This window comes from Neomonachus schauinslandi, chromosome 11, assembly GCF_002201575.2.
Source record: "Neomonachus schauinslandi chromosome 11, ASM220157v2, whole genome shotgun sequence".
Classification (NCBI taxonomy): domain Eukaryota; kingdom Metazoa; phylum Chordata; class Mammalia; order Carnivora; family Phocidae; genus Neomonachus; species Neomonachus schauinslandi.
The window spans coordinates 4801993-4828938 of NC_058413.1; the positions used below are offsets into that span (position 1 = coordinate 4801993).

The window sequence follows — 26946 nt, forward strand, 5'->3', positions numbered from 1 at the left end:
GAGCCCAGTGCCTTGCAGAGTCCACCTGGGGTCCCCTGCCCGGCATTTCGAGTAAGGGTGGGGACCCGGATCCTCACTGTCCTGCTCCAAGGCCCAGAGCTCATAATCCAATTCCTCCCCTAGAGGGCGCACACATGCCAGCGATGGCTTTATGAGCCCAGGGCCGGGAAACCGAGGCAGGCAGCGCTCACAAGGTACCCCAAGTGCCTGACTACTTTGGAAACCTCCGACACCCAAATTCAGATTTGGTCCTGATTTGGTGTGTTGGAAGGAGGGGAGGGGAATTCTGAATTTTAACAAATTGTCTTCCTCTGGGTTCCATTCCCAAAATGTTCTGTTGACATCTGACCTGTCCTTCAAGGCCCAGGTCACACACCTCCTCCTCTAGGAAGCTTTCCTGCCACCCTTACCCCAGTGGATGGGCTGAACACACACCCACACACACACCCACACACACACCCACACACACACACACACACACCCACACACCCACACACACACACACACCCCCGTGCTGCACACTTAATGGTTCATTGGGATTCCGGCACATGCCGCCTTGGCTCTCTGCAGACCCCAGAGCCACACCCAGAGCAGGTGCCGACATCCTAAGACAAGCAGGGAGAACACAGGGCAGATTCCCTGTGTGACTTTGGACAGGTCCCTAACCCTCTCTGGGCTTTGGTCTTCCCATTTATAGTGAAGAATCAGCCCAACCTGATGATGTCTGAATTTCTGTCTAGCTCTGACATCAAGGGAACCATAAACCAGACTCCATGAAGGGCTCTGGCTTCATCTGCCACCATGGAGGGATGTGGGAAGCCCCCCAGGGCACGGCCGGGAAGAGCCCTGTCTAAGAGGGCATCTACAGAACTGTCCAAAGAGGCTGCCAGGCTCCCAAGCGGAGGCCGGGGCTGCTCACTGTGCAAGGCGGAAAGGTGTGTGTCAAACCCCACTTGACTTCAATCAGCACCTCCTCCTAAGAGAAAACACTGGTCCCCAGGGAAACCAACGCTCTGTCCCAAAACGCATTTTTTCCCAAGCTTTTTATTTATTTATTTGAGAGAGGGAGAGAGAGCGTGAGCGGGAGGAGGGGCAGTGGGAGAGGGAATGAGAATTCCAAGCAGAGTCACTGCTGAGCGCGGAGCCTGACTCGGGGCTCAATCCCACGACTCTGAGATCATGACCTGAGCCAAAATCAAGAGTCGGACGCCTAACCGACTGAGCGACCCAGGTGCCCACAGAACATATTTAGAGCCTGTTTCACCCATCCCTGTTGCTATGGTCCTCGAGACACAATCACCTAAAATAGTGTGATCCTCACACCAATCCCAGAGGTATGATTATGCCCCATTTTACTGATGAGGAACCTGACGCACAGAGAGGTTAAGCTCCCCGATCCAGGGCACACAGGAGCAAGTGGAAAAACAAGGTCCCACAAACACTTGGATCTCGGAAGATGGTACACACAGGAAGCCCAATGTTGACGGGCTGCCCAGCTGGATTGGTCACCCCACCAGTTATCTCTGCAGGCAGCTACTTTAGACCAGGCCCTGGGCCAGGAACTGGGGGTGGGGGTGGGGGTGGGCAAAACAGACACAGGATCCCCCACCCCCGGTGCTCCTGGGGTCACAGGGCAGAGCCCTTTAGGGAGGAAGACCATCAGTGAATGGGTACTAGGAAGGAGAGCTGGGGTTACAGGTGGGCCTGCTAAGTGGGCCAGCTGAGACTGGGGAGTCTGGCCTCCTGCTCCAAGAACCTCAGAATCATGTGGCTGTGACCATGTACCAGATACCAGCAGAGTGTCCCCAAGGGGCACAGAGCCATCAGGGGCGAAGTGGGCCCGGCCCCAGCCTTCCATTAACCAGGTCAATACAAAGCCTCCAGCACAGCCCACCGCCAGGGAACCCCATCATCAGCATCCCTTAGAATTAAGTCTCTGTGGCTGAGGCAGTAATTAAACGCCAGGATAAATCTGTAGGTGATAATGGAGTCCAAGGGGGAGTGTCTGACACCCCTTGGGCTGCAGAGCCTTTGAAGTTTTTATTTGAGCTTTGCTAAAATACAGGGACATGCGGGCGAGAGTCACAGCCCAGCCTGTTGCCTGAAGCACAGAGGGGGTGGAGCACTCTGTCCAGGACCCGGCCGGTGGCGGGGGTGGCGGGGGGGGGGGGCAGCTGCGGAGACAGAACCCCCAGCTGCTCGCTCCCAGAGGCCGCTACTCACAGGTGACCTCCAAGGCTGTCAGCAGCAATGTCTGAGCGGCAGCCCTGGCCTCCGGCCACCTGGGTGGGTGTAGGGCACTGTGCCGGGGCCAGGAGGAGGAGAGGCCACCCCCCTCCCTGGGACCAGACACAGATCCTGGGTAGGAGTTTGTTTAAACACTAGGGAAGTAAATTGTTTAGAAACTAACAGTTTGGCCAAATGGTTTTCTTTGGGGTTGTTTAAACAAATAGCCTGCCCCACAGTGCTGCCAAGGAAAGTGAAACCTTCCCCTTGCTGGCTGGGCAGCTGTCCCCGGAGCCTCCTTCGGACGGACTCCTGACCTCCCCCTTCCTCGCTGCACGCACACGCGCAGGAAAGAAGGGCAGCGCCCCTGTCCGGGGCCAAGTGCAGGGCACCGACCACAGGCCAGGGCACCGACCACAGGCCAGGGCACAGCCTTCCTGGCAGCCGGCGTTCTCCAAACAAAAAAGCCGACCTGAGGGATGGCCCAATGTCACGGGCATGTCAAGTTCAACACCATCCCTCCCTGCCAACATCCCTCCGGACCAAGCTGCCTTCCATCCCAGGGTGCCGTCCTGTGGGTCACACGGACCCGGCCAGATGCAGGAAAAGGCTGCCGTAACACATCAGCACAAACGGGGAGGCTCATAACAGCGGAAACGGACTCCTTCACGGTTCTGGAGGCCAGAAGGAAAAACGCCAGGGGCTGGCAGGCCCAAGCTCCCTCTGAAGGCTCTGGGGGAGACGTCCTTGCCTCCCACAGCTTCTGGTGGTTACCAGCAATCCCTGGATATTCCTTGGCTTGTGGTTTCACCACTCCAACCTCTGCCTCTGTCTTCATACAGCCTCCTCCCCTGCATCTGTGTCTCAATCTCTCTCTTATAAAGGTCACTAGTCATTGGATTCAGGGCCCACCCTACTCCAGTCTGACCTCATCTTAACTTGGTTACACCTTGCAAACACCCTGTTTCCGAGTTAGGTCACATTCACACTCCGGGGACTCAACGTGTCTTTTTGGGGAACACGATGCAACCCACAAGAGGTGGGGAGCAGAGGTGAGAGGAGACGTTCCGTGGGAGAAGAAGCAGGTCCAAAGGGTGGGGGGCTCCAGAGCGCGCCAGGCCATCACTGCCACCAGGATGGACGGGAATGGAGCTGGCCCACGGACACCACGCACTCTGGACGCTGGGACAGCGCTGAGCCCACCGCCGCCTACAAGGAAGCCTCGTGCAAACAGCATGCTGTGAATGCAGCAGGAGCCCAGCCACAAGACAAACAAAAGCCTCCCTGGAACAAAATCTGCTCCCACAGATGAACCAAAGCTTCCTTTCCTGGCAGGAAACACACGCAAACGTCCACAGCGGCTATCTTGGGACCATTCTCGGTCTTCCTTCTGGTCTCCAGCGGGGGTCTGCACACGTCTTCTGTAAAGGACCAGCCGTCAGCACGCCAGGCGCTGCGGGCCACGACCCCGGCTGTCACTGGCGGCCAGCTCGGCGTCCCAGTGTGAAAGCTGCAGCAGATGGCGCAGAAGCAGGGGGATGCGAGCCAGACGTCACGCAGGGACACCGAAATTCGCATTTCCTCTCCTTTTCCCACGTCACAAAACATTCTTCTTGTGAGTCTCTTTTCAACCATGCAAAAACATCCCAACCATTCTGAGCAGCAAGGCCACAGAAACAGGCCTCGAGCCTCGTGGCCCAGGGGCCGAGCGAGGTTTGTGGCCCCTCGGCTGACACGCACATGTGTGCCTTTCACAACATGAGACGGCCCATCCTAGTCACAGCAGAAACCAAGTCAGGAGGGAGGGCGGATACCCAAGAACTCTCAGGACCCTCTGCTCGATTTTCCTGTAAACCTAGAACTGCCGTACAAGATAAAGTCTGTTCGTTTTTTAAGTTCACTGGACGGCATCGAAGTCAAGAAGGAAACCACCCAGACCCCAGCAACAAACAGGAGAGCTGAGTAACGTGAGGAAGGTGCTGGAGGTGGAAAGTGCTGGCCGCTCAGCGTGGCTGCAGCAGGCCCCCACCTCCCAGAGGACAGTGCCCAGCACGCGCTTCCTGGACGGCAGTGTGGCTCTCGGACCCTCTGACCCGGCAATTTCCCCTCGGCGAGCCCAGCCCGAAGCAGCCGCTAGACATGCACGCGGGTTCCTGGCTGCCCAGGATCACCGTGGCCTCGCGATCACTGCAAAACCCAAACCCGCAGGACAGGGCCTGCAGGCAACGTCAATATCCCACAACACGAGAACATCAAATAAACGAAGGGCCCGCGAAAGCACGGGGCTCTGGAGCAGGGCTGGGGGAGGAAATGCCCGCCGAGCAGTGGAGGAGGTCAGGGCGCGACGGAGCCGCGCTATGAAGACATCGTGCAAACCCAGAGCTGAACGCAAGCAGAGAGGACAGAGGAGCAAGAAACAGCCAAAGGTTAGCAGCGGTCCTCTCTGAGAGGCAACGTTACAGGTGGCTTTTATTTTCTGTTATTTTGGGAGATGTGTTCCTTTCGAGGGTGATCACAAATGTTACTTTTCAACAAGAAAACATCAAGACTTTGCCCCGGCTTATGCGGAGAGGCCTTGTGGTTCCGGCAGTGGGGGGGAGGGCCTAGGTTCCGGGGACCAGGCTTTCTCACTTGTCTCACCAGTGGGAACAGAGCGGCCACGCGGGGTTGACCTATTTGGCCTCCAGGTTCTGAGCCGAGTGGGAGGGAAGAACCACAGGAGGAGGGATGGGGCAGAAGGATCCACAGCCTCCAGACAGCCCAGGAGGAGGAGAGCCCCCTGCCAGGTGGTCCAGCGTGGAGACCTGGAAGATCCTTATGGTTAATCCCCTCTGCACCCCAACACGGGAAAGGATTTTTCACAACGAGCAAAACCAAACGTCCCAGGATGTGGACTGACCAAATCAACACAGATGAAAGAGGCAGCGCCCCCAAGCCCTGCGCCCCCCCCAACCCCGTCACCCAGCATCAGGGCCTGGCCTTCCCAGCAGGCAGAGTGGACATCACAACTGTCCCCACTGAACCAAAGGCATCTCCAAGAAAGGATGGATCCCCACCCAGAGGCTCACACCACGCCCCCAGGGCGGCTCCTTGTACGGCTTCTTTTCATCAAGCGGAGCCTCCGGCCTCCCTTCGGCCCAACCCCCTCGCCGCCCCCACCCCTGGCTTCGTGTGGTCAGAGCTGGGTCCCAGCGCAGGCCGCCCTCCACACTACCATCTCTAAGGCCATAAACAGCTTCACAGCTGGTAGGCAGCCAACTTACTTTTGTTTTTTAGCAATTGATTAAGTTTCTCCACGGCCCCCTGGGGTAAGCTGTTGGACAGGCGCTGAGACCACAGCCCGGCGCGCTGGCCCAGGAGACCGTGCCCAGTGACCACCGCGGAAGTGGCCGGGCCAGGCACTGGCTCCACTGGAAACCTGAGGCCTGAGCAGCTGTCTGTCTGCACGACCCACCCCGGGCCCTTATACAAGCGTGTGGGAGGCTGTCACCTTGGCCCCGGGGTCCGGGCCTCCGTCTGCACAGCAGTAAAATGGGGGAGTCACTCCTCTGCCTTGAGGCCTGGGGCGGCCAGGGCAGCAAGGCTGGCGCCTGCCTCGCGATTCCCTTGCTCTCCTATCGCCAGGAGTCAGCCCCTCACGTGGTCCTCTGCCACCTGCCCTGCCCCCTGCCCCTCAGGGGCTGCTCACCGCACAGGCCGTACAGCCCAAAGGCCACACCCAACCGCGGCCCCCAGCCACATTTCCTCACTGAGTGGCCGGGGGTGAGCACCTTGACCTCTGTCTCCTCACAGGTAAGAGGCAGGAGGGGCTGAGGCTCCCCAGCAACGCTGGGTGGTCCCGTGACAAAGTCAGTGAGCCTCTGAGCCCAAGGCCATGGCCCCAGCACATGTCCCCCTCCCGGTGGCACCGAGCATGCCCCGGGGACCTGCCTCAGGCCACGTTCTCTTTGAACGAGCAGCAGAGACATGGCCTGGAGGCTCACGACTCAGGCCAGAGGGTCTTGAGAGAGAGAGAGACTTGTGAACAAAGCGCAGTTGGTTGGACCAATTAAAAGGTGGGCGACCCGGTTGCCTGAAACACAGGAACATGGGGTTGGACGATATAATACAGTAGGGGACTCACATGATGGAAAAGGCCCGGTCCCACCTCTCTGGGCACGTGGCTCAGCTCTTTAAAAAAAAACCACACAGGGGCGCCTGAGTGGTTCAGTCGTTAAGCGTCTGCCTTCAGCTCAGGTCATGATCCCAGGGTCCTGGGATCGAGCCCAACATCCGGCTCTCTGCTCAGCAGGAGCCTGCTTCCCCCTCTCCCACTCCCCCTGCTTGTGTTCCCTCTCTCTCTCTGTGTCTGTCAAATAAATAAATAAAATCTTTAAACACACACACACACACACAGAGGGCACCGGGGTGGCTCAGTCGGTTAAGCAAGCATCTGCCTCAGCTCAGGTCATGATCCCAGGGTCCTGGGATCGAGCCCCGCATTGGGCTCCCCGCTCAGCGGGGAGTCTCATTCTCCCCCTCACCCTTGCTCATGCTTGCTCTCTCACGCTCTCTCTCAAATAAATAAATAAAATCTTTAAAAAAACAAAAACACAAAAAAAGCACAGAGTGCCTTCCCAAGCCCAGGCATACTGCAGGTGTTCCATATACAGCAGCAATCCTTCCTCCCAATAACATCCTGTCCTGTGGCTCCTGGAGGTGGTGGTGGCCACGCCACCCTCCCCCCCAACGCCACGGCACGTAAAAGCTCCCCGGGGCCCCGGCAACACAGGGCAGGCTGCTTGGGTCCAAATCCCACCTCTATCCCTTCCTCTGGGGCCTTGAGCAAGCTCTGACTGCCCAAACCTCCGAAGCAGGCTGGCCCCAGCCCCTCTGACCAGCTCCCACGAGGCCCCAGTGATACAGCGCTCAGAAGCGTGCCTGCCGGGCAGCCCAGGGCAGGATTATTACTACTACTGGCCACCTCACCCTGGCATTGAGGCCAGAACCAAGGAAGGAGGTTGGTGGGGAGGGGCCATGTGGTTCAACCTAACTCAAGTGCACTGCACCTTACAGGCTTTTTTGTTTTGTTTTTTTAAAGTAGGCTCCACGCCCAGCATGGGACCCAACGTGGGGCTTGAGCTCACAACCCTGAGATCAAGACCTGAACTGAGGTCAAGAGTCAGGCGTTTAACCGACAGAGCCAGCCAGGCGTCCCAGCACCTTACAGTTCATAAGGCGCTTTAGGAAACGTTAGCTTGTTTGATACTCACTCCCAGGTCAATGAGACACGAAGATCCTGCATTTCATCAGGTCACAACCACATAGTGCAGGGCTAAGGCCAAACTCAAATGCCCTGATTCTCCCCCTAACCAGGGGTGGCAGGGAGGGGACAAGGGTGCAGTCAGGCCCCAGGATGACCAAAAAACCTCAGCGCTTGCCAGGGCAAAGACTCTTGAAGGCACCTAATCAACTTTCCCAGCATTCTTCCTGGGCCTGATGCTGGTCCCGCGGGAAGCCAGGATCCCTCCCGTGCAGTGGACGTGGGAGCACATCATAACACATCTCCCAGAGGGGCTGGGGCCGTCTGAATGGAGGCCTGCGGGAACGTGAGGCGAGAAGCCACAGGGAAGGGTGCTCCAGGCAATGGGCACAGCACAGGCAAAGGCAGAAAGGTGGGTGGGAAAGGAGCAAACCATCCATTTTAGTTGGAATAGGAGGCCAAGGGTGAAAAAGAGCCTCCTGGCCTCGGTCTGAGGACAAGTCAGAGGCCCTGGCGTCAGCCCAGCACACATGGGCAATCAGCTCACCCCAGCACCCTGGGAATTGGGGAGGATAGACGCACCGGGGCACAGTCCCCGGAAACAAGACAGAGGACCTGCAGCCATCCCTAAAGACAAGCCGGCACGAGGGGCACGCAGAGGGCAGGGCTGGGGCAGGTGAGGCCTTTCTCCAGCAGCCTGGGGGCCTCACCAGGTCCCGGACCTCAAGCCCAGAACCTGACTCCACAGACGAAGGAAGTCGCCTGAGCTCTGGGGCCGGGCTGGAGCTGGACTCGCACGCCACCAGCAAGGGGGACACTAGACAGGCTGGGGGTGGGGGACGGGGCCAGCGCGGGGAGTGACGGCAGCGTCGCTCTCCGCTGGCGGACCCGGGCCACCCCAGAGGTGCCGCCTGGTCTCATCGCCCGGCCCCAGGATGACAGTTTTCTCATTCTAAGAATATGGCACACTCCCCTCTTCTCTTCTTTTAGATTTAGAAGTTAGTCTTCAGGCTCAGACACAAAAGAGCACATGCTGTGTGGTTCCGTTTCTGGGACGCTCTAGAACAGGCAAAACTAACCCATGGTGTTGGAAGTCAGGACAGGGCTGCCCCGTGGGGTGGGGAGGGGGGCTGCAGGGGGCACCCGGGAATTTTCCGGGTGCTGGAAGTGTTCTGTATCTGGACGGGGGTGATGGCGAGGCATATGTATCCAGCTGTCAAAGCTAATCACAGCGGACGCTCAGACTCTGTGCGTTTTACTGTCTCCAAGTTATACCTTCATTCCCCCCCCCCCCCCCCCAAAAAAAGTCAGTGCTTGGACTGGTGACACCATTTCCTGGGACTGTGCAATCTGATTTTCTTGCTATTACAAATTCACGGTCCATGGCTGAGAACAGCAGCTGCCTTCTGGTAGCAGAGTCAACGCCAGTCACGGCCTGGGCGGCATAGGCCTCGGCCACAAGGGCCTCCTTTCTTTTCCCTTTGACCTACTTCCCCGATAAGTGACAAGACAGTCAGACCGGAAACAAACGCGCCCCTTATTCCTCGGCCCTGAGCCTCGGCTAATCCGCCCAGAGAGACGGATGGACGTGAGGGGCTTCGAGACATCGCCCCAGTTGTCAGTCTGGCCGTCACACCCGACAGTGACGCCTCTGTCCGCCCCCGCCCCCCGCCCCCCGCCACCTCGGCCCACCATATCCCCTCGTCCTTTTGTTTCCTGTCCCCGCCAACATCTGTTCACACTACTTCTTGGCGAGGTGCAGCAGGTGGACCCGTAAACCATGAAGCCCGAGCCGCCTGCCCCACCACGGCGGAGGGCACAAAACGGGGTGGCAGCCTGGCCCCCACTGCCCCGGACACAGCCTCAGCGAGCCACCTGCCCGGGTCGTTCGGGCCCCGAGCAGGGACACACGCTGCCCAGAAGCCCCCGGTGCTGAGGAATACACGGGGACGAATGTCACAACAGGGGCGTGTTCCACAAGGAGCCACCGCAAGAGCTGGAGGGGAGCACCAGGCTTCCTCGGATGGTGGTGGGAGCTCCCAAATAAGGCCCCGCTACTGCTGTTTTTAGCCCATCCCACATAATTGGAAAAACATGGGGAAAACCAAAGCCAGCTGGGCGCCTCCGCGGGCCAGGCTGCCGGGGAGGGGCGGGGGAGGCTGGCGCTGGCGGACGCCCGGTGCGTGGGATCACAGCCTGGCCCAGGCATCGCGAGACAGGAGTCACTCAGGCCCCCCGGGTCTCACCAAGCCCCCTCGCCGGCCCCCCGCCGAGCTGCGGCACAGGAGGGGGCCACCCGCTCTGACATCCTTCCCAGTCTCAGAGCCTACAGGACCCTGACCGGGGCCACGTCGGGAGGGACTGGGGGACCTGAGACACTGCACCCCGCCCACACACGGGACACAAGACACTGTTGATCCAAGGCGAGGGAGTCCGAGTCTCCTGTCCTGTTTGTGCGGCCCCCACACAGGCACTGTGGGAAGCAGCCTCTCATCTGACCCCCCAGCTGCACAGAGCGGAGTCATCCTGCTCTCCCCCTTTCACAGGTGAGAAGGCCGCACCCCGCCCCGTGTCATCCTCTGCTTCCAGGGGGCAGTCTGCAGGCCCTGGGCTGTCACAGCCCCATTCACGGGGGTCTGAGCACCACTGCCACCTAAGCCCCTTCCTTGGGGGAAGGCACCAACTCCCTGCACAGGGCTGGCTTTCATTTGCTCAAAAGCAGAGAAAAATAAGACTCATGCATATCGTGAAAATTTCTTCCGATTCAACTCCACAGCATAAATGGTCAGACGCTCAGAGTGAAAGCCCCAGGAATCCGCAAGTCATGCCTGAGGCCGTGGCTTCGGGTCCTGAGATGTTTCCAGCAGTGCGGAGGGTTCCCCCACTGCAACACATCAGCCTGCCTTGGGCGCATGTCAAGTGCAGACTCAGCCCTCTGCCTCCCACGCCTGTCCCTTGTCCTAGAGACTCTGATTTGCTAGGGCTGGGCGACCTGGATGTGTGACGTCAGGGCCTGAGTAATTCTGACACATCCAGACCCCTGCCTCGGACCCCAATCCTGCCCAGCCCCATGCTGGCCTTCATCCCTGGAAAGCAAGCCACGTGCCCAGTGCACTCAGGACACACACCTCACTCTTCCGCCCGTTTCCCACCGGCAGTGTCGAGGAGGGCTCCCCCACCCACCCCACGCCCCCTCAAGCCTCCTCTCACCACCACCCAGCTTCATCATCTACTTCTGATTGCAAACGTTCAGGGAAGAATTGCTCTTCTGGCATCAGACTGCCCGCCTGGCTCCAAGTTCAAGTTCAAATTTAAGCACTCTCCTACTTGTTGGGCAGCCAGGCCTTCCTCCCAAGAATCAGGTACTATTATCATCTCTTTTTACAGGTGAAGTGACTGAAAACACAGAGAGGCTGAGTTATTTTCCCAAGATCACACAGCCGGGACACGAGTGCCGGTATCACAGAACGAGAAGCTGACACACAAAGCCATCACATGATGGGAAATTGCTCTAAATTCTGGGTCTCCCTGACACTGAATTTCCTTACCACCCCAAAGTCTCTGGCAGACTCTCAACTACAGACCAAAGCCACGCTCGATACTGGGAATGTCGCCTCTGACGCCTCCCCTTTCAGAAGAGTGGAAGTTGGGACGCTCAGTTTCTCCTTCCCAGAGGCCTTTCCTCTAGACCAGGACCTCCTGACCCTCAGTGTGCGGCCTCAGTATTCACCCCTGGGGGCACGGGACCTCACCGATTCCATGGCCCGGAGGAGATCCTCCTGTGCCGGCCATGCATCCCATCCTCCCGCCAGCCGCCAGCAAGCCTCTCCCGAGCGCCGGCGGCGTCCACGCGGGCTGCTCAGTTCCGGCCAGCGAGGGGCCCTGCACCGGGTTCCCGCACGCTGGGACCTCCGAGCTCCACTCTGGGCAGGGGCAACGAGCAGGACTCAGTGTCTGCTTTCTCCGTTTTACCCTCGCGTTGCCAGCTACTATCTCCAGGCCGCGAGCACAACCGCCTGACAACGTCAGCGGTCAAAATCCACACTCGGCGTGTAATTTACACCCGCCAGCAGGCAAAACCATACCCACCGGTGGACGCAGGGTAGCCCAGAAGGCCACTCGAGGAAAGGAAAACACCCACGGCATCTTCATCAAATATTTTCCTTTAACGTGATATTCTGAGGTCAGGAATAAAACCTGGAGGGCAGGAGATCTGCACCCTAAAACGCAGTCGGCCAGTGGAGTTGTCGCAGGCTGTGAAGTCCCAAGCCCTCGGCCCCCGCTCACGGCCCCGTCTCTGACTCGCTGTGTCCGTTGCCCAAACAGAAGGAAAGCCCCTCAAAGACAGAATCCATTCCTCACTCGTGCCCCGATCCCTCTGGATTAAGAAATACGGACAGACAGATAGCCCCCACATTTCCACCCCAAATTTCCAGAAAGCCACCTTGGTGGCAAACCCTTGCAATGTTGTGAGAAGCTCCTGGATTTCTTCTCAACTCAAACCAAAACTTCGAGGAAACTCTGTCCCTTCCCACCCCAGCTTCGAGTGGTTCCAGGGAAGGAAGCCTCAGAAGCCCCATGCAGCCCCCAGAACCAGCCAATGAGTAGGAAGCACGTGGAGTGGGAACCACTCTTACAAAAACACAAAACCCAACGGTCACACTCTCGAGCAGAGCAAGAGCCCCAGCCCATCCCTTCTGTGTCTTCTGGGAGCTTCCCTCTCCTGTGACATACCCTACAGGGGATCTGGAGCAAAAGCAGGACGCAGCCTCAGCCTGAGTCCCCTGAGCTGCTCTGTGCAGATGGAGTCCCCCACCCACCAGAGCCGGCGGCGCCGAAAGACAACAAAAATGATTTTCTTCCTCACACTTGGCATTCTCCAACTGAGTTATTTGTGAATGTGCCCTTTACAGCTGGGAGACGGAAACAGCTCTCACAAGACCAGGGAAGGTGGCCCTGCACCACTGGGTCCCAGGGGACTCTGCAAGCCGGCCGTCCTTCCTGAAGAAGGCCAGGAGCTGCGGATCAGCTCCCTGCCAGACAGCTTCCCACAGGACAGGCCATGCTGCTAATCCCCCAGGCCCACCCCACAGCTCTTCACCACAGCTTCCAGCCCCCGCCCCCCTGTGCAGCCGCCTCCAGGAAGCCCTCTTACCCCACGGCACCTCCTCTACTCTGCCCCCTGCCCCCCACCCCCATCCCGTGGATGTCTGCAGAAAGAACAGAATGCCCTCCAGAGGCTCGACCACAGACAAGGGTGCCCGGAGCGCAGAGGCTCCAGCTATTAGAATGCAGGGAACCAGAAAGTCCCTGTTCCTCCGCCTGCCGAAGAAATCAGCCCTCCCCGGGGGGTGGGAGGACCCTTGGATGATGGAGGCAAACTTAGGCCTCCTGAGGACCTGGCCTACTCCCTCTGGCCCGACGTGAAGACAGACGCCAACGGTGTGAACGCTGGCTGTGGTTACCACACACTCTGCACTGACTACGCACCGGGTGCCCTGCACAGTGCTTCTGAGTCCTATCAGTACGCCGTGTCCTTCCCCAGCCTCCCCGGGCAGGGGGTGGCCTGTGACCGCCCCAGCTCACAAGGGAGGAAGAGAGGCGTAGAGCAACAAGACCCCAAATGCCGTCCACCCCGGATGACCACCAGCCGTTTGCACCCCGGGGTAGGCTGGGCAAGTCCTTGGTGGAACTCCAGGCTTCTCCAGCTGTGCAGGGCACTGAGCCACGACTCTGGGATTCTAGGAGGCCCCACACCCCAGTCCGGAACCCTGATGCATGGGGCTCCTGCCTCACAGGGCCCTTTCACAAAAGCGGCCTGCACAAGTTCCCCAAAAGGGCCAGCACTATTGCATGATCCACCGTGGGGGGGTGTGTCCACTCTCACTCCTTCCCCAAATGTCCACATGCACCCTGGCTCCAGACACCCCAAGTGGGCAGAGGGGCAACCACGCCGGCATTCAGCCATGCCTGTGCTCCTCCCAGAGCCAACCTCACCTCCCCATCCAGCACCACAGCTCGGCCAGGGATCACCAATCCACGGCAGCGAGAGACACCAGCTTCAGATCCCTCTAACCTGGGGCCAGGCCCCAAGCTGGCTCTCTCAAGGCAGCACGACTCGGAAATAGCAAAAACACAAATAAAACAGAAATGCCCAACAGGGGAAAGATGGTTCATTGGATAAATACTTTTTAGGCACTAAAACTCATGTTTTAGAAGCAAATACACCTCCTGCAATTGCAAACACTCCTGTGATAATGTCAAGTAAAATGCACAGACACACATGGAAAACCAGCAGAAAAAGACCCACCAAAATACGAAGACGACCTCCAGATGCCCTTCAGTTTCTCTCGTACACAAAACAGAACTGGCTACATAATTTGCAGGGCCACTGCAAAATGAAAATGCAGGGCCCCCTATCCAAAAATTATCAAGCATTTCAAGTCAGCAACAACAGACCCTTAAACCAAGCACAGGGCTCTTCTGAACTCGGGGCCCCCTTTTTTTTTTTTTAAAGATTTTATTTATTTATTTGAGAGAGAGAGAACGAGAGAGAGAGAGAGCACATGAGAGGGGGGAGGGTCAGAGGGAGAAGCAGACTCCCCGCCGAGCAGGGAGCCCGACGCGGGACTTGATCCCGGGACTCCAGGATCATGACCTGAGCCGAAGGCAGACGCTTAACCATCTGAGCCACCCAGGGGCCCCTGCACATTTTGTTTTGGACCAGTGCTCATGGGGCCCCTGGGTGGCTCTGTTGGTTGGGCGACTGCCTTCGGCTTGGAAAGTCCTGGGTACGAGCCCACATCGGGCTCCTTGCTCGATGGGCAGCCTGCTTTTCCCTCTCCACCACCTGGGCTCTCTCGCGAGCATGCGCTCGCTCTAATAAATAAATAAAATCTTTAAAATAAAAAAAATAAATAAACCTGTGCTCAAGTTCCGGTAGCACTCCCTCCCCTCTGCCCCCAGGTCCCCAGGTAAGTAAGCCCTGGTCTCCCTTTCCTTCCCCCAAGTGCGACTGGCCCAGGGGTGGCTGCTTCCTGACGTCTCTCACTAGCCCCTCGCCGGCCACTCTGGTGCCCACTCCAGTGCCAGCCAGCCGTGCTGGGCCCTGGACACCCGCAGAGATGGCCGCATCCTAGATGCGCATCATTTCTGAAAGAGCACACTCTGTACCTGACACCTGGCAAGGAAGAGCCTCAGACAGTGCCCCGGACGAGGGGGTGACACTTCATTAAAATATCATCATACAAGGAATCCTCAAAGCAGCAAGTGTGGAGAATTCGGGAGGAGAACAAAGAGGTGGGTGAACACCTGACGTAAAGAAGAACACCCGCACGCAGGGAGGGACAGCAACTGAACTCCGTGTGCCCCAAGTTTTCTCCCATTGAGCATGTGCCTGCAACCTGAATTTCCATGGGGCGGGTTATGAGGGCATGAAGACCCCATGGAAACGGGACGCAAGGATAAAAACGAATCATAAATTCTGTATCAACACGGAAAAAGCAGAAAAGCAGGAGACGAAGCCACAGTGTCGGGCACCGGATCGCGGGGCGCCTCCCGATTCACGGGGTCCTTCCCCACTGACGTCGTTTTTCCAGTCCGCGAGGTTTTCGCGTGGCAGTTCGCAACAGCGAGCATCTCGGCTACAAGCATGGCATGCCGGCGGCCCCCTGCAAGCTCACCCGACGGACCAGAACCCGAGTCCCGAGCCCCGAGCCCGGTACCGTGCCCGTTGGGCAGCGGAGCCCAGGTCGGAGCCCGGTCGCAGCTGCCGGGCTGCCCAAGCGCCCTGGACGCGGAGCCCAGAGCGTGTGAAAGCTGCGCTGCGGACAGGACGAGGCGCTGACCGGGTGGCCGCCCCCGCACCCCCCGCCAGGCCGGCCCCCAGCCGGCGCCCCCCCGTCTCACCTGCCTTGCACGTCTTGCCGTTGTCGTGAAGCTGCACGCCGGTGGGGCAGGCGCACGTGTAGAAAGGCTCCCTCGGGGACAGCAGACACAGGTGGGAGCAGCCGCCATTGTCCTCCGCACACCGCGTGTGGACTGGGGAAGACGGGGCAGACTGAGGGAAGGCTCCAGAACAGGGCCCTCGACCCCACGCCCCCCTGCCACGCACCGCTCCTGGTGGGGGCATCCTCCCTGCCCTGCCCCTCCCCCCACCCTTCTACAGCAAGATGCCGTCTTCAGGGCCCCTCAGACGACACCTCCTCTGTGAAGGCCACCCTCCCCGCCAGGATCTCAGGACCTGCCCGCGCGCGCGGTACGGACTGGGGGATCCTGGAGCAGAGGCCTGTCTAATCCCGGTGGTGTGCTTGGCCCCCACGGGATCTGCACAAATGCTTGGTGGCCACGGCTGGACACTCTTGGTGCTGACAGCAACCCTTCTCATCCTCCCAAGCCCGCCCACAACCAGCACCAACTGAACTGAACACTGCCGGCATTTCACTCTGCCCAGGGCAGGCTGGGGTGCAGTACTCCAAAATTAGAGTATGAACCACCCCCCGTCAACTGGAGAAGATATATGGGGTGGTGCCTCTCCTCTCCCTAAGGCTGCCTTCCGGGTGTGGGCTGCCCCAAGCGTGGATGCATTTAAGGACCATGATGTTCTCACCAGAAAACAATTCCAGAGAGCCCCACCTTCCCTTTGGCACCAACAATGGTTGCCCCCATCGGGCCCCCAGTGTTAAGTTCAAAGCTGGCATCTTCTACAGCACCCTGGTCCCCAAGGACCCTGCTACCCACCTGTCACAGGAGCCCTGAGCCCATGTGTTTCAAGCTTTTCACCATCAAGGACCCCAGCCACCACCCTATGGGGACCCCAGGCTGAGAGCCTCAACTTACAGCAGATTGTTCATCAATAACTATATAACTTCTGTTGGCCCTGAAAACAAAGCAACCTTCCTTGGGAGTCCCTTTGCCACCTCTGAAGAGAGGACAGCTGGGGTGGGGGGCCCCACCTGAAAAAGCCCCCTACCCAAGCTCTGCAGAGAGCTCTCTCAGTTGCCCCCCAGCCTAGCCCTGCACTCTGCATACATCTCCCTCCCCTCTACCAGCACCTCCTCTCCTCCACTGCTCTGAGGTCGGTGCCCCCACACTGGGGGCTTTGGCTGAGGGAAGATGCCAGCCACCCCCTACCCAGCCCCCCACTTACAGTAAGGCTGCCGCTCTGAGCTGAGCACTTGAATATCCATGGGCGAATAGAGAGCGCTAAGGATCTCCTTCCTCTTCTCTCCAGTCCTCTTGTTACAGGCGTGGATGGAGCGGGTCTGCCAGTCCGTCCAGTACAGAGTGTCCCCAGAGAGCGTCAGGGCAAAGGGGTGCGTGAGGCTGCCCTCCACCACCTTCTGCCTGCAGGGGTGGGAGGCAGAGCGAGGAGCCATCAGCAGATTGCCCACAGCCCTGCGTGCTCGCAGCTTTGAAAACCCTCCAAGGCCACTGTGGACCCATTCACAACACACATCACAACAGTGGGGCAGGCATCCCAGGAACCATCCCAGTGTGTGCAGGGCACCTCCCAGACTCAACCAGCCTCCCGCCATCCCTCACAGAGACACGGGCCTCCCCTCCCAACCTGCTTCTAGAAAAGTGGCTGGTGACAAGGGGTCCCACAGGAAAAAAAGGAGGAAGAAAAATGGCAAGGGGAGGCCACAGCTGATGACTATGAGATGGTGACCAGCACGCCTGCTCTGCCCTGATGTTTCAGCAACTTAATACAAATTGGACCAAATGTGCCTGTTCATTCCTGTAAGGCCAATAATTTATAGCATCAGAGTAAATTGAATTTGATATCAATGCAAGAAAAAGCAGCTCTCTTCTATGTATTTATAAAGCCCAGCAAACGAGAACTTTTGTTTTTTTTTAAAGATTTATTTATTTATTTATTTATTTGACAGAGAGAGAGACAGCGAGAGAGGGAACACAAGCAGGGGGAGTGGGAGAGGGAGAAGCAGGCTTCCCGCTGAGCAGGGAGCCCGATGAGGGGCTCTATCCCAGGACCCTGGGATCATGACCTGAGCCAAAGGCAGACACTTAACGACTGAGCCACCCAGGCGTCCCAACGAGAACTTGTTTTTAATGAGATTATGGATGCTGGTAATGATTCAGAATTTTACACCTGGTAGCGTGTGTGATTATCTGGTTTAATGACCCTCCCCTGCCTCTAGGCTCCATGGTGGGGGCGGGGGAGGGCTGCAGGGTGCTGATACCCAGCACATCCCCAGCCCCCTGGCACTGCACCTTGGAGACAGAAACACTTACAAGGTGTCACTGAACAACTGAAAGCCACATTCCCTGATCTTCCCTGATCTGACCCAACGCTGCCTTTTTGCTTTCTTGATGTCACTTTTTAAGATTTTTATGTATTTATTTGTCAGAGAGAGAGAGAGCACAAGCAGGGGGAGTGGCAGAGGGAGAAGGAGAAGCAGGCTCCCCGCTGAGCACGGAGCTCAATACGGGACCCGATCCCGGGACTCCAGGACCATGACCTGAGCCGAAGGCAGACGCTTAACCAACTGAGCCACCCAGGCATCCCCTTGATGTCACTTTTTAAATAAACTTAATAAGGTGACACACACGTAACACAGAATTAACCATTCTGTTAAGTTAATAATTCCGTGCTATGCAGCACATCTAGAATGTTATTCAACCACTACCTCCATCTACTTCCCAAATATACACACTGCTCCTCAGGAGAACTCCGAGCCCACTCAGCTGTTACCCTTCGTACCGCCTCCACCCCAGCCCCATCATCACCACCATCACCATCATCACCACCACCATCATCATCACCATCATCACCATCACCACCATCACCATCATCACCACCATCACCACCACCATCGTCATCACCATCATCACCACCAACACCATCATCACTACCATCACCACCATCACCACCACCATCGTCATCACCATCATCACCATCATCACATCATCATCATCACCATCATCGCTGTCACCACCGTCATCACTGTCATCACCATCATCACCATCACCACCATCAGCACCATCAGCACCATCATCACCATCACCACCATCATCATCACCATCATCACCATCATCACCACCATCACCACCAACACCATCACCACCACCATCGTCATCACCATCATCACCACCACACCATCATTACCATTATCACTACCACCACCATTATCATATCCTAAATGCCACCACCATCCTTGCTGTCCTGTCACAATCCCTCCACCAGGCACCCCCAGCCTGCAGCCTTTCCAGCCTCTAACACTCCCTTCACAATGGCCAGGATCACTCAGCTCCCCAAGGACCACAGCTCCCTAGGCTGCCACACTTTCCAAGTCTCCATCCAGGCCCCAGGCCAGTCTGTGTTCACAGAGACAATGAGATAGAATGTTTCAGATCAGCTGGGCATGGTCCGCAGAGGTCAAGGAGGAACGGAGGCCTCCTGCCAACAGCCATCAGAGTGATCCTCCAGCCTCCGTCAAGCCTGCGGATGACGGTAGCCCCAACCAGGAGCTTGACTATAACCACAGGGCACACTCAGCTAAGCCAGCTAACCCAGTCCTAATTCCTGATACCTTTTCCCCGCCAAAAAACCCGTTTGCTGATTTAGATGGCCAAGTCTGGGGGGTCTTTTGTTACACAGCAATAGGTAACTAATGCGCAGGCCTGGGTAAAATGTGGCAAACTTGCTAACATCCTCAAATCTGTTGGAGTTGTCATCTGCTTGTGTGTGCAGAGATCCAGCCGAGTCTTCCCCATGCCACGTGACTGCATCCCATGGTACCAGCACCCACATACTCCCCGCCTGGTTCAGGAGCCCCCCTGTGCAGGAACAGGCTCTGTCCTCCCAGGAGGACCCCCAAGACCCGGCACAGAGCTAGCAGGCAGTCTTGGTCAATAAATAAAAATAAATAAACAAACACCTGTGTGCTGAAGGGATGTTCCTACATCTACAGCGTAATGAGGTAGGGGGCTGTCAAGCTAAGCTGACCAGAAAACTCTGAAAGCAATTACCTAACAAGTAAAAAACACTTTACAGTTCACTCATTTAACTCATTTTGCTGAGCAACTACTAGGTGGAAGGCCCTCTGGCAAGACCAGGTAATGCAGTGAACCCCAAGACCAACCCTGCTCCTGCCCTCACAATGGGTACTTGGTGACAGGAGGAAGGGGGTACAGTGAACTCTTCAGAACCCTGTCGGACCCCCGGGCTTCACGTCCACAACCCCTTATCTGCAATTCTGAAATCCAAAACAACTCTGAAAATGGCAAGAGTTCTGTTACTCATTTGGTGGCAAAACCTGTGTGTGGATGTGGGGCTATTTATAGTCTTCCAACCCTGCTTAGAACGAACATTCTGTGTTTTGTTGCCAACATATTCACACAGTGGATGGCAGACGCCCGCCCCCCCCGCCGCCCCAGACCTTGCTCGGTGTGGAGTTAGACGTACCGTGTGTACTCTATCATTTTTCAAGTGCTGAAAAGTCCAGAACTCCTCCAACCCCCAGGGTTTCAGATACGAGACCACGGGGTCTGAGTTAAGAAGGGTCACCTGCTGATGCCCAGCGGACTGGCCAAGGCCTTGGCGATGGCCAGGGAACAGAGGGAGAGGTAGGGGCCCACAAGCAGGTGGGCACTTACCGGAACGAGCCATCCAGGTTGGCACGGTGGATGAAGCTGAGTTTGGCGTCGGCCCAGTAGAGCTTCTGCTCCTCCAAGTCGATGGTCAGCCCATTGGGCCAGTAAATGTCGGAGTCCACAATGATTTTTCGGGTACTGCCGTCCATCCCCGCCCGCTCGATTCGAGGTGTCTCGCCCCAGTCTGTCCAGTACATGTACCTAACGAGGAGGCAGAGCACGAGCTTTCTGTCTTTGTTTTCTGTCTACATGAATGCACACGTGTAAGACAGAGACAGTGAATTCGTCCTCAAATCTCGTCCACTAGAGATAACCAGTGCTTAGGGGCTGGGCTATTCTCATTTCCAATTTGTCTCCTAAGCAATTAGGAACATACTAATTTTTAAACAAACTTGGGTAATCAAAATATGCTGTTCCAACTTGTCCTCAGTTAGCGATATACTCTGGGTACCCTCTCCTTCTACTAATAGAAATCCTCCTTATTCTCTTAACGGTGATAGGGTATCGTAAATTATTTACATGACTCCACGTCAGACGTTCGAGTTGTTTATGATTTTTTGCTACTACGAAAATGCTGTAAATGAACTGCTAAAGCCAATTAAAAATATGTAGGATGGAATGTTATTCAGCAGATTAAAAAAATGAGCCATTAAGCCATGGAAAGTCATGGAGGAATCTTAAATGTATATTACTAAGAGAAAGAGCCAATCTGAAAGGGTTACAAACTACATGATTCCAACCACAGGACATTCTAGAAAAGGCAGAGCTACAGAGACAATAAAAAGATGAGGGGCTGCCAGGGGTTGTGAAGGGGAGGGACAAACAGGTGGAGTGCAGAGGATTTCCGGGACGGTGAAGCTCTTCTGTTAAGTTACTGCACTGGTGGACGCACAACGTTACATCTTTGTCAAAACCATAGACTGCTCACGGGCATATGGGCAATCTCTGTACCTTCCCCTCAATTTTGCTGTGAACCTAAAACTGCTTAAAAAATAAAATCTATTAAAAAAAAAACCCACACGGGTGGGGCATGCCCTGAAACAGTAATAGCAGTTTTGCATGGGTGGGTTTGTGGGTGATTTGGGTCTGCTTATCCACATCCTCCAGCGTCCAGTAAGGGGCAGGCCTCTCACATCCGCAAGAAGCCACCCCACTTCCTTAAAGGCTTCCTTACATGACGGCCCACCAAGTAAGTGGACATGATACGCAGTGACACCAGGCGTCTGGGGTGACAGGTTCAAACCCCACCAGCACCCAGAGAATGCATCTAGTTGTCCAGGTGGGGCGACAACCCAGCGTGCTCCTCGAAGCCAGGCATGGGTCTTAGTGACAGCTGAGAGGAACCACGCCAGCCTGGAGGACACGGGACCCTCAGGTTCTAGTCGGACGTGGATGAGCCATGGGACACAAGGGTGGCAGACCTATGGTCTGCCCAGTGTCTCTCTGCCGACAAGGAGGACGGTGTCCAATTTCCCCTTGAGAAGCCCCACTCCCATGTGTGGTCTTTCAAGCTCTCCCTGCCTCCCCGGGTGGGCATGGGTGGGTCATGGCTAATCAGCAAATCCCATTACCCTCGGCCTCAGAGACTGCTTTAAAGACAGGCAGCTCGTCCACGCCGGCCAATGGAAGTCCACCTGGAACCCTGACCCGGGAAGGCAGGGAGCTCCCAGGCCCCCCCTGTGAAATCCGTGGGAGGACTGCGGCGAGTGCAAATCCAGCGGGGAGAGGCCATGCACCGTCCCTTCTCAGGATCCTAGTTCCCGGGCCCATAGACTCTCTCTTAGCTTCGAGCTACTTCTCTCTGACCCAGCAAGTCCCCCGCGGTTCTGGGCTCTACTCCATCCCAGGTAAGATCTCCTCCCCTCTCAGCAAACCCTCAGCAAACCGGGGGCCGGCGCACTCACTGGAGGCATGGGGAGAACATGCCCCACCTTGCTTTTGGGGGTCCTCGTCCAGCGGGCCCCCTGCGGCCACGGGAGGTATGCGTGCCGGAGGGACCACCCCCATTTATGAGGCCGTGTAGCCTTCCGAGGGGGGTGTCATTTCTGAGCTGGTGCCGTGGCTGGAGGAGCTGGGACAGGTCACTGAGCCGTGCAAAAGGCAGCCTCCTCCCCGCGTGGCAGCAAGGTTCCTGTCACCAAGCTCCCCTGCTCTCCAACCCCAGTGGGGACAGAGAGGAGAAGAAAGCACCCCTCACATGGAACACCTCTCCCAGGGGCTTCTCTTGCCCTCCCTCCTCTGCATCTAGTGAGTACTCGGCCGACACAGGGAGAGCGGGGATCACTCTTCCCACTGGACAGATGGGAAAACTGAGGCTCCAGAGGCTGCCCTGCCCCAGGCACATACCAGCGGCTCTGGGAGCACCGCATGGTTCTCTGAGTAGGCCCTGAGCCTGGCTGTCATGTGACTCTCCTCTGTACCAGCAGGCCCGGGGCCTTGGTGCGCTTTTCCTGGCCACCCGAGGCTCGCAGGTGCCACGGGCCCCCTCAGCAAGGGCTCCCGCCAGCCTGCTGCAGACGCCTTTCTTCCCAGTGCTTCCCCCCCCCCCCCCCAGCAGCCTGGAAAGGGCCCAGCCTTCCCACCACCCACCGAGAAGATATCAGGAGAATCAAGCTCAGGGCAAGCCACTCCTGACCTCCCTGAACGCTCCCTGCAGCCAGCGAGAAAGGCCGGAAAATGTGAAGGCTCGGGACCTCCGCGAGGAGCATAATTCAAATTCCTTCCCCCGGGGTTTCATAACAGAGGCCCGCTGCTTTCCTTAAATGGGGAATTTGCGAGCCACTCCGTTACCAGAGACCCGTTGGCGTGGATGTGCTTTTGCAAAATCTTGAACGCTGCCACGGGCCCGGCCAAATTCCACGGGGGGAAATCAACGTCCGAAGGAGAGCACAGCGCCCGGTCTTTGTGCGGAGGCTGCCTGCGGCCGTGGGTCGTGGCTGTGTGTTATTTTAGGGAAGGACCATCTTGCATTTTAGGGAAGGGGTTGGGTTTCAGCCTGGCTTTAGCTTGGGACCCAGGAGCCACTGCAGCCCCTCGTGGGCTGGTGCAGGCCTGGGCCTCCCCTCGGTGCTGGGCTGGCGTCTGCCCCGCTCCAGGTACTCAGGGCCAGAGGGTCCTCCCCAGAGCTGGCTCTGTCGCCACGTGGGCCCTTGGCCCTGGGGAGGGTGGTGTCTTCCCTCCACCCTGTCTGGATGCTGACACTTTTCTACCTGTGTTGCTGAAACGATGCCAAGCCCAGCCTCGGGACCACGGGCCCTCCTGGTTGTGGGCTCCCGGTCGTGGGCACACTGAGATGGCCTGAGAGTCTTCCTTCCTGATGAGGTCCGGGGGTCCCCTCCTCTAACACGGGGGACATGTCACAGGAGGGCACAAGGACGTGGCAGAGGCTCCAACGGGACCAGGAAGGGGCATTGCTGCTCCTGCAACCTCGTGCTTGTGGCCAGGACAGAGCGCATGACCCACTGTCCCCAGTCTCAGGACAGCGGTCCTGCCCCCAGGACTCAGCCCCAGCTTGTATTCGGCAAGAGTGGCATCTGGGTACCGGCCCAGAGTCCTCCCCTCCTGGGCAGCATGGTGCCTAAGGGGACAGAACGGGCATCTCAAACCTTCACCACGGGGCAAGTGTGGGGGAAAGGCCAGCTCAGAAGTCCTTCCCAAGGCATCAGCACCAAAGTCAACTTCGCCCCAGGGGGTGGGGGTGTTGGAGAGAATTCAGAGGCAAGATCAGAAAGGATTTCAAACATTTAATAAGAAAAGCCAGAGCTAGAGACTGACCGGCTCCCAGTGATGGTGCAGGCCAGGGCAGCCTGGACATGATCATGGAGAAGACTGCTCCCCACCAAGCACCAAGCACTTCCCCACCAAGTATCTACTACCAAGCACCAAGCACCCCTACCAAGTGCCGAGCACCTCCCCACCAAGTACCTCCCCACCAAGCTCCCAACCAGGCACCAAGCACCTCCCAGCTGAGCACAAGCACCTCCCAACTGAGACAGTGAGAGGTCATGAGGAAGAAAAAAGAGAACACTGTGCACAGACATGGAGACTCTATTTGGGGTGGTGAGGGAGGGGCATTTTTAGGTAACAACAACTAAGACTTATTGAAGCTGCTAACTGTTCTTGGTGTTTTCTGCAGGACACGGGACACGGTCTCACCCTGTACAGATGGGGACACTGAGGCACAGAGCAGCAGTACGCAACCCTTGCTTCTTGCCTTTCTCTCTAACCCACGTGCAAAGAACCAGCAAACCTGTGTGATTCTGCCTTCAAAACAGATCCCAAATCTGGCCACTTCTCAGTCATGGCCCACTAGCTTCCTGATCCAAGCCTTCACCTTCTATCACCAGATCATGGTGATAGCCGCTAATGAGCACCCCGCTCCCACCCCAAAGTCCACCCTCACTCCAACGGCTAGAGGGACCCCTTTGCTGATGAGTCAGACCCAGCGACTCCTCCACTCTAAACAGGACCTACCTTTCCCCTTGCTCTGTGTCCTCCACTCTCCCCCTCACTCCACTACAGCCCCTCCAACAGGCTGAGCCTCCTCCTACCCCAGGGCCTTTGCCCTGGCCACTTACAATGCCTGGAATGTTTGTGCCCTGGATGGCCACATGGCTCTCCCTCTCATCTGCTTCAGGGCTCTGCTCAAATGTCACCAACAGATGTTCTTAGTCTCCTGACCTACCTTGCCTCACCCCCTCTGTCCTCGGGCCTAGCGTTAATCTCCTCTGTGGCACATATCCCTGTTGGACACACCATACTATGGTGTTCTCCCTCCGGTGCCTCACAAGAGCCTCGAGGCGGCACCCCTCAGCCTCTCCCATCACTGACAATGTCCCCTCTTAGCCAGGGAGACTCGGCCCGCAGTATGGGAGAGGTGTGAAATGGGGAACATCCTGGAAGGTCAGCCTGGCCCGGGGCCGCTCAGCCTGCTTGGAAGGGGGGCAAGAGGGGCCTAAGGGTGGGAAGTCACTGTCAGGCTTGGCCCCCCAGGATGCTGGGGCCGGGGTGCTCCCCCGGTGGTGGAAGCACCAGGCTTGTCTAGCCTGACTCCAGAGAGTCAGACGCCAGGGCCGTAAATCCCAGACCATCCCTGACCTCATGTGTGTGCACGTGGTGGAGACCAGAGCCAGAGGGGCGCATTTTCTAAGTCAGCACGCCATAAGGTGGGTTACTCGGCCACAGCACCCCTTCACCCAGCCTGCTCCCCCAAACACCAGCCTCGGCAGGACAGGCCTCCACCTCCCGGCCCCTGCTCCACCCATCCTGGGGCGGGCTGACCGGGCAGAAAAGGCACCACAGGGACAAGAGCAAGTGGGCGGCATCAGGACCAGAACCCAGGGGTCCCGCTGTGTTTCTGTTCAAGACGTCAGGGAGCCATGCACCTCTGACCACCGAACCAGCAGAGAACTGGACGCACACAGCCGTGGGTCGGCTGCCGCCAGTGGATAGGCAGGCACCTGCTGCCCAGGTAAGGCTGTGTCCCTCCCAGGCTATGGGAGGAGGGGACCGAGGGCAGAGGGGTGACTGAGCAAACAGCTCCCACTGGGAAAAGTCTAGAATGGGCCTGGCCAGCCCGGGTTGTGACACTCAGGTACCTCCCCATGATCCCGCCCTCCCAGCCTTCAAATCCAAGGATGTTCTTAGCTTCACTGCCACTCACACGATCCCACCTGGGCCTCAGGGCTGGGCCCTGAGCCTTCATGGGTCACAGTGAGCTTGGCCAGACCGGGGAGCAGAGGAGAGCAGAGGGCTTCCGGAAGAGGCCAAACAATCCCCTTGGCCAGTTCTACTTCCGGACAAGGACCACCTTCTATACCGTTCTCGGCGAATGCGGTTAGAAAGGTGTGAAAGGTACAGATCCAACCTGCTGGAGCATCCACACTCCTCGGACGCCGTCACGCACACAACAGAGATACCTCGTGATTCACCTCCAGTGCCCTGGATGCAGCAGGTGTCAAACAGAAACGTAACTACAGCCTATCACGGGGAAATAATTCTCAACAACAGGTCCTGAAAGGTGAACTCCTTTTAAGATGGCCAGGTTTTCTCTGACAAAGCTGCTTGGGCTCAATTCAAGACGGAAAACACGACCCCCCACCCCCCGCCAAGGAGGAAGGCAGCTGGGTTTACCCGTGCGCGGGGTCCAAGGCAATGGCCCGCGGCTGGTCGAGGTCCTGCCAGAAGAGGACCTTCCGGGACGTCCCATTGAGGTTGGCAACCTCGATGCGGTTGGTCTCCGAGTCCGTCCAGTACAGCTTCTTGCCAACCCAGTCGCAGGCCAGGCCGTCGGGTGACACCAGGCCGGAGATGACCACGTTCTGCACGGCGACCCCCGTCTGGTTCAGGTAGGTCTGCTTGATGGCCTCCTCGCTCACGTCCGTCCAGTACACGGCTCCCTTGGAGAACTGGAAGTCCACCGCGGCCGCGTCCTCCAGGCCACTGACCACGATGGTGGACTCCAGCTTGACTCCGCCGGCGTCCACCAGCCGCACGTCCCGGCGGTTGGCGAACAGCAGGAGCGGCGAGGCTGCGGGGGTGGAAGCGAAAGGTGAGGAGGGGGCCCGGCACAGGGGGCTGCGGGCCCCGCGCACTCCTGGCCCCCACCCGGCCGCACCCCGGCCCCTCCGCTCCTTCCCTCGGCTCCCCCGGGTGCGGGCAGGCAGGTTCCTCGGCAGGCCCGGGCCAGCCTGCCACTCGCGGAGCTCTCCAAGGAGCCAACAGGGCCGCTATCACTGGAGTCACGGCGGGCTGCCGTCCAGCGCCCCCGGGGCCCAGGTGACCCTTCCTGCCACGGCCACACCACACGGCAACTCGAGGAGCTGCAGAGAAGTCACATCAGCCTGATGCAAGAGAAGGGGGTG

At 57.8% G+C, this 26946-nt stretch overlaps 1 protein-coding gene across 1 annotated transcript in view; it reads right to left on the minus strand.

Annotated features, from left to right (window-relative positions):
- Positions 1-26946, minus strand: part of LRP5 (LDL receptor related protein 5) — an 88838-nt gene that overhangs the window by 43457 nt on the left and 18435 nt on the right. Inside the window, exons 3-6 of the mRNA XM_021685276.2 lie at positions 26216-26612; positions 20087-20284; positions 16617-16813; positions 15377-15508 (exon numbers count right to left, since the gene is read on the minus strand). Coding sequence (XP_021540951.2) covers positions 15377-15508; positions 16617-16813; positions 20087-20284; positions 26216-26612 — 924 coding nt within the window. The remainder of the gene's footprint in view (positions 1-15376; positions 15509-16616; positions 16814-20086; positions 20285-26215; positions 26613-26946) is intronic.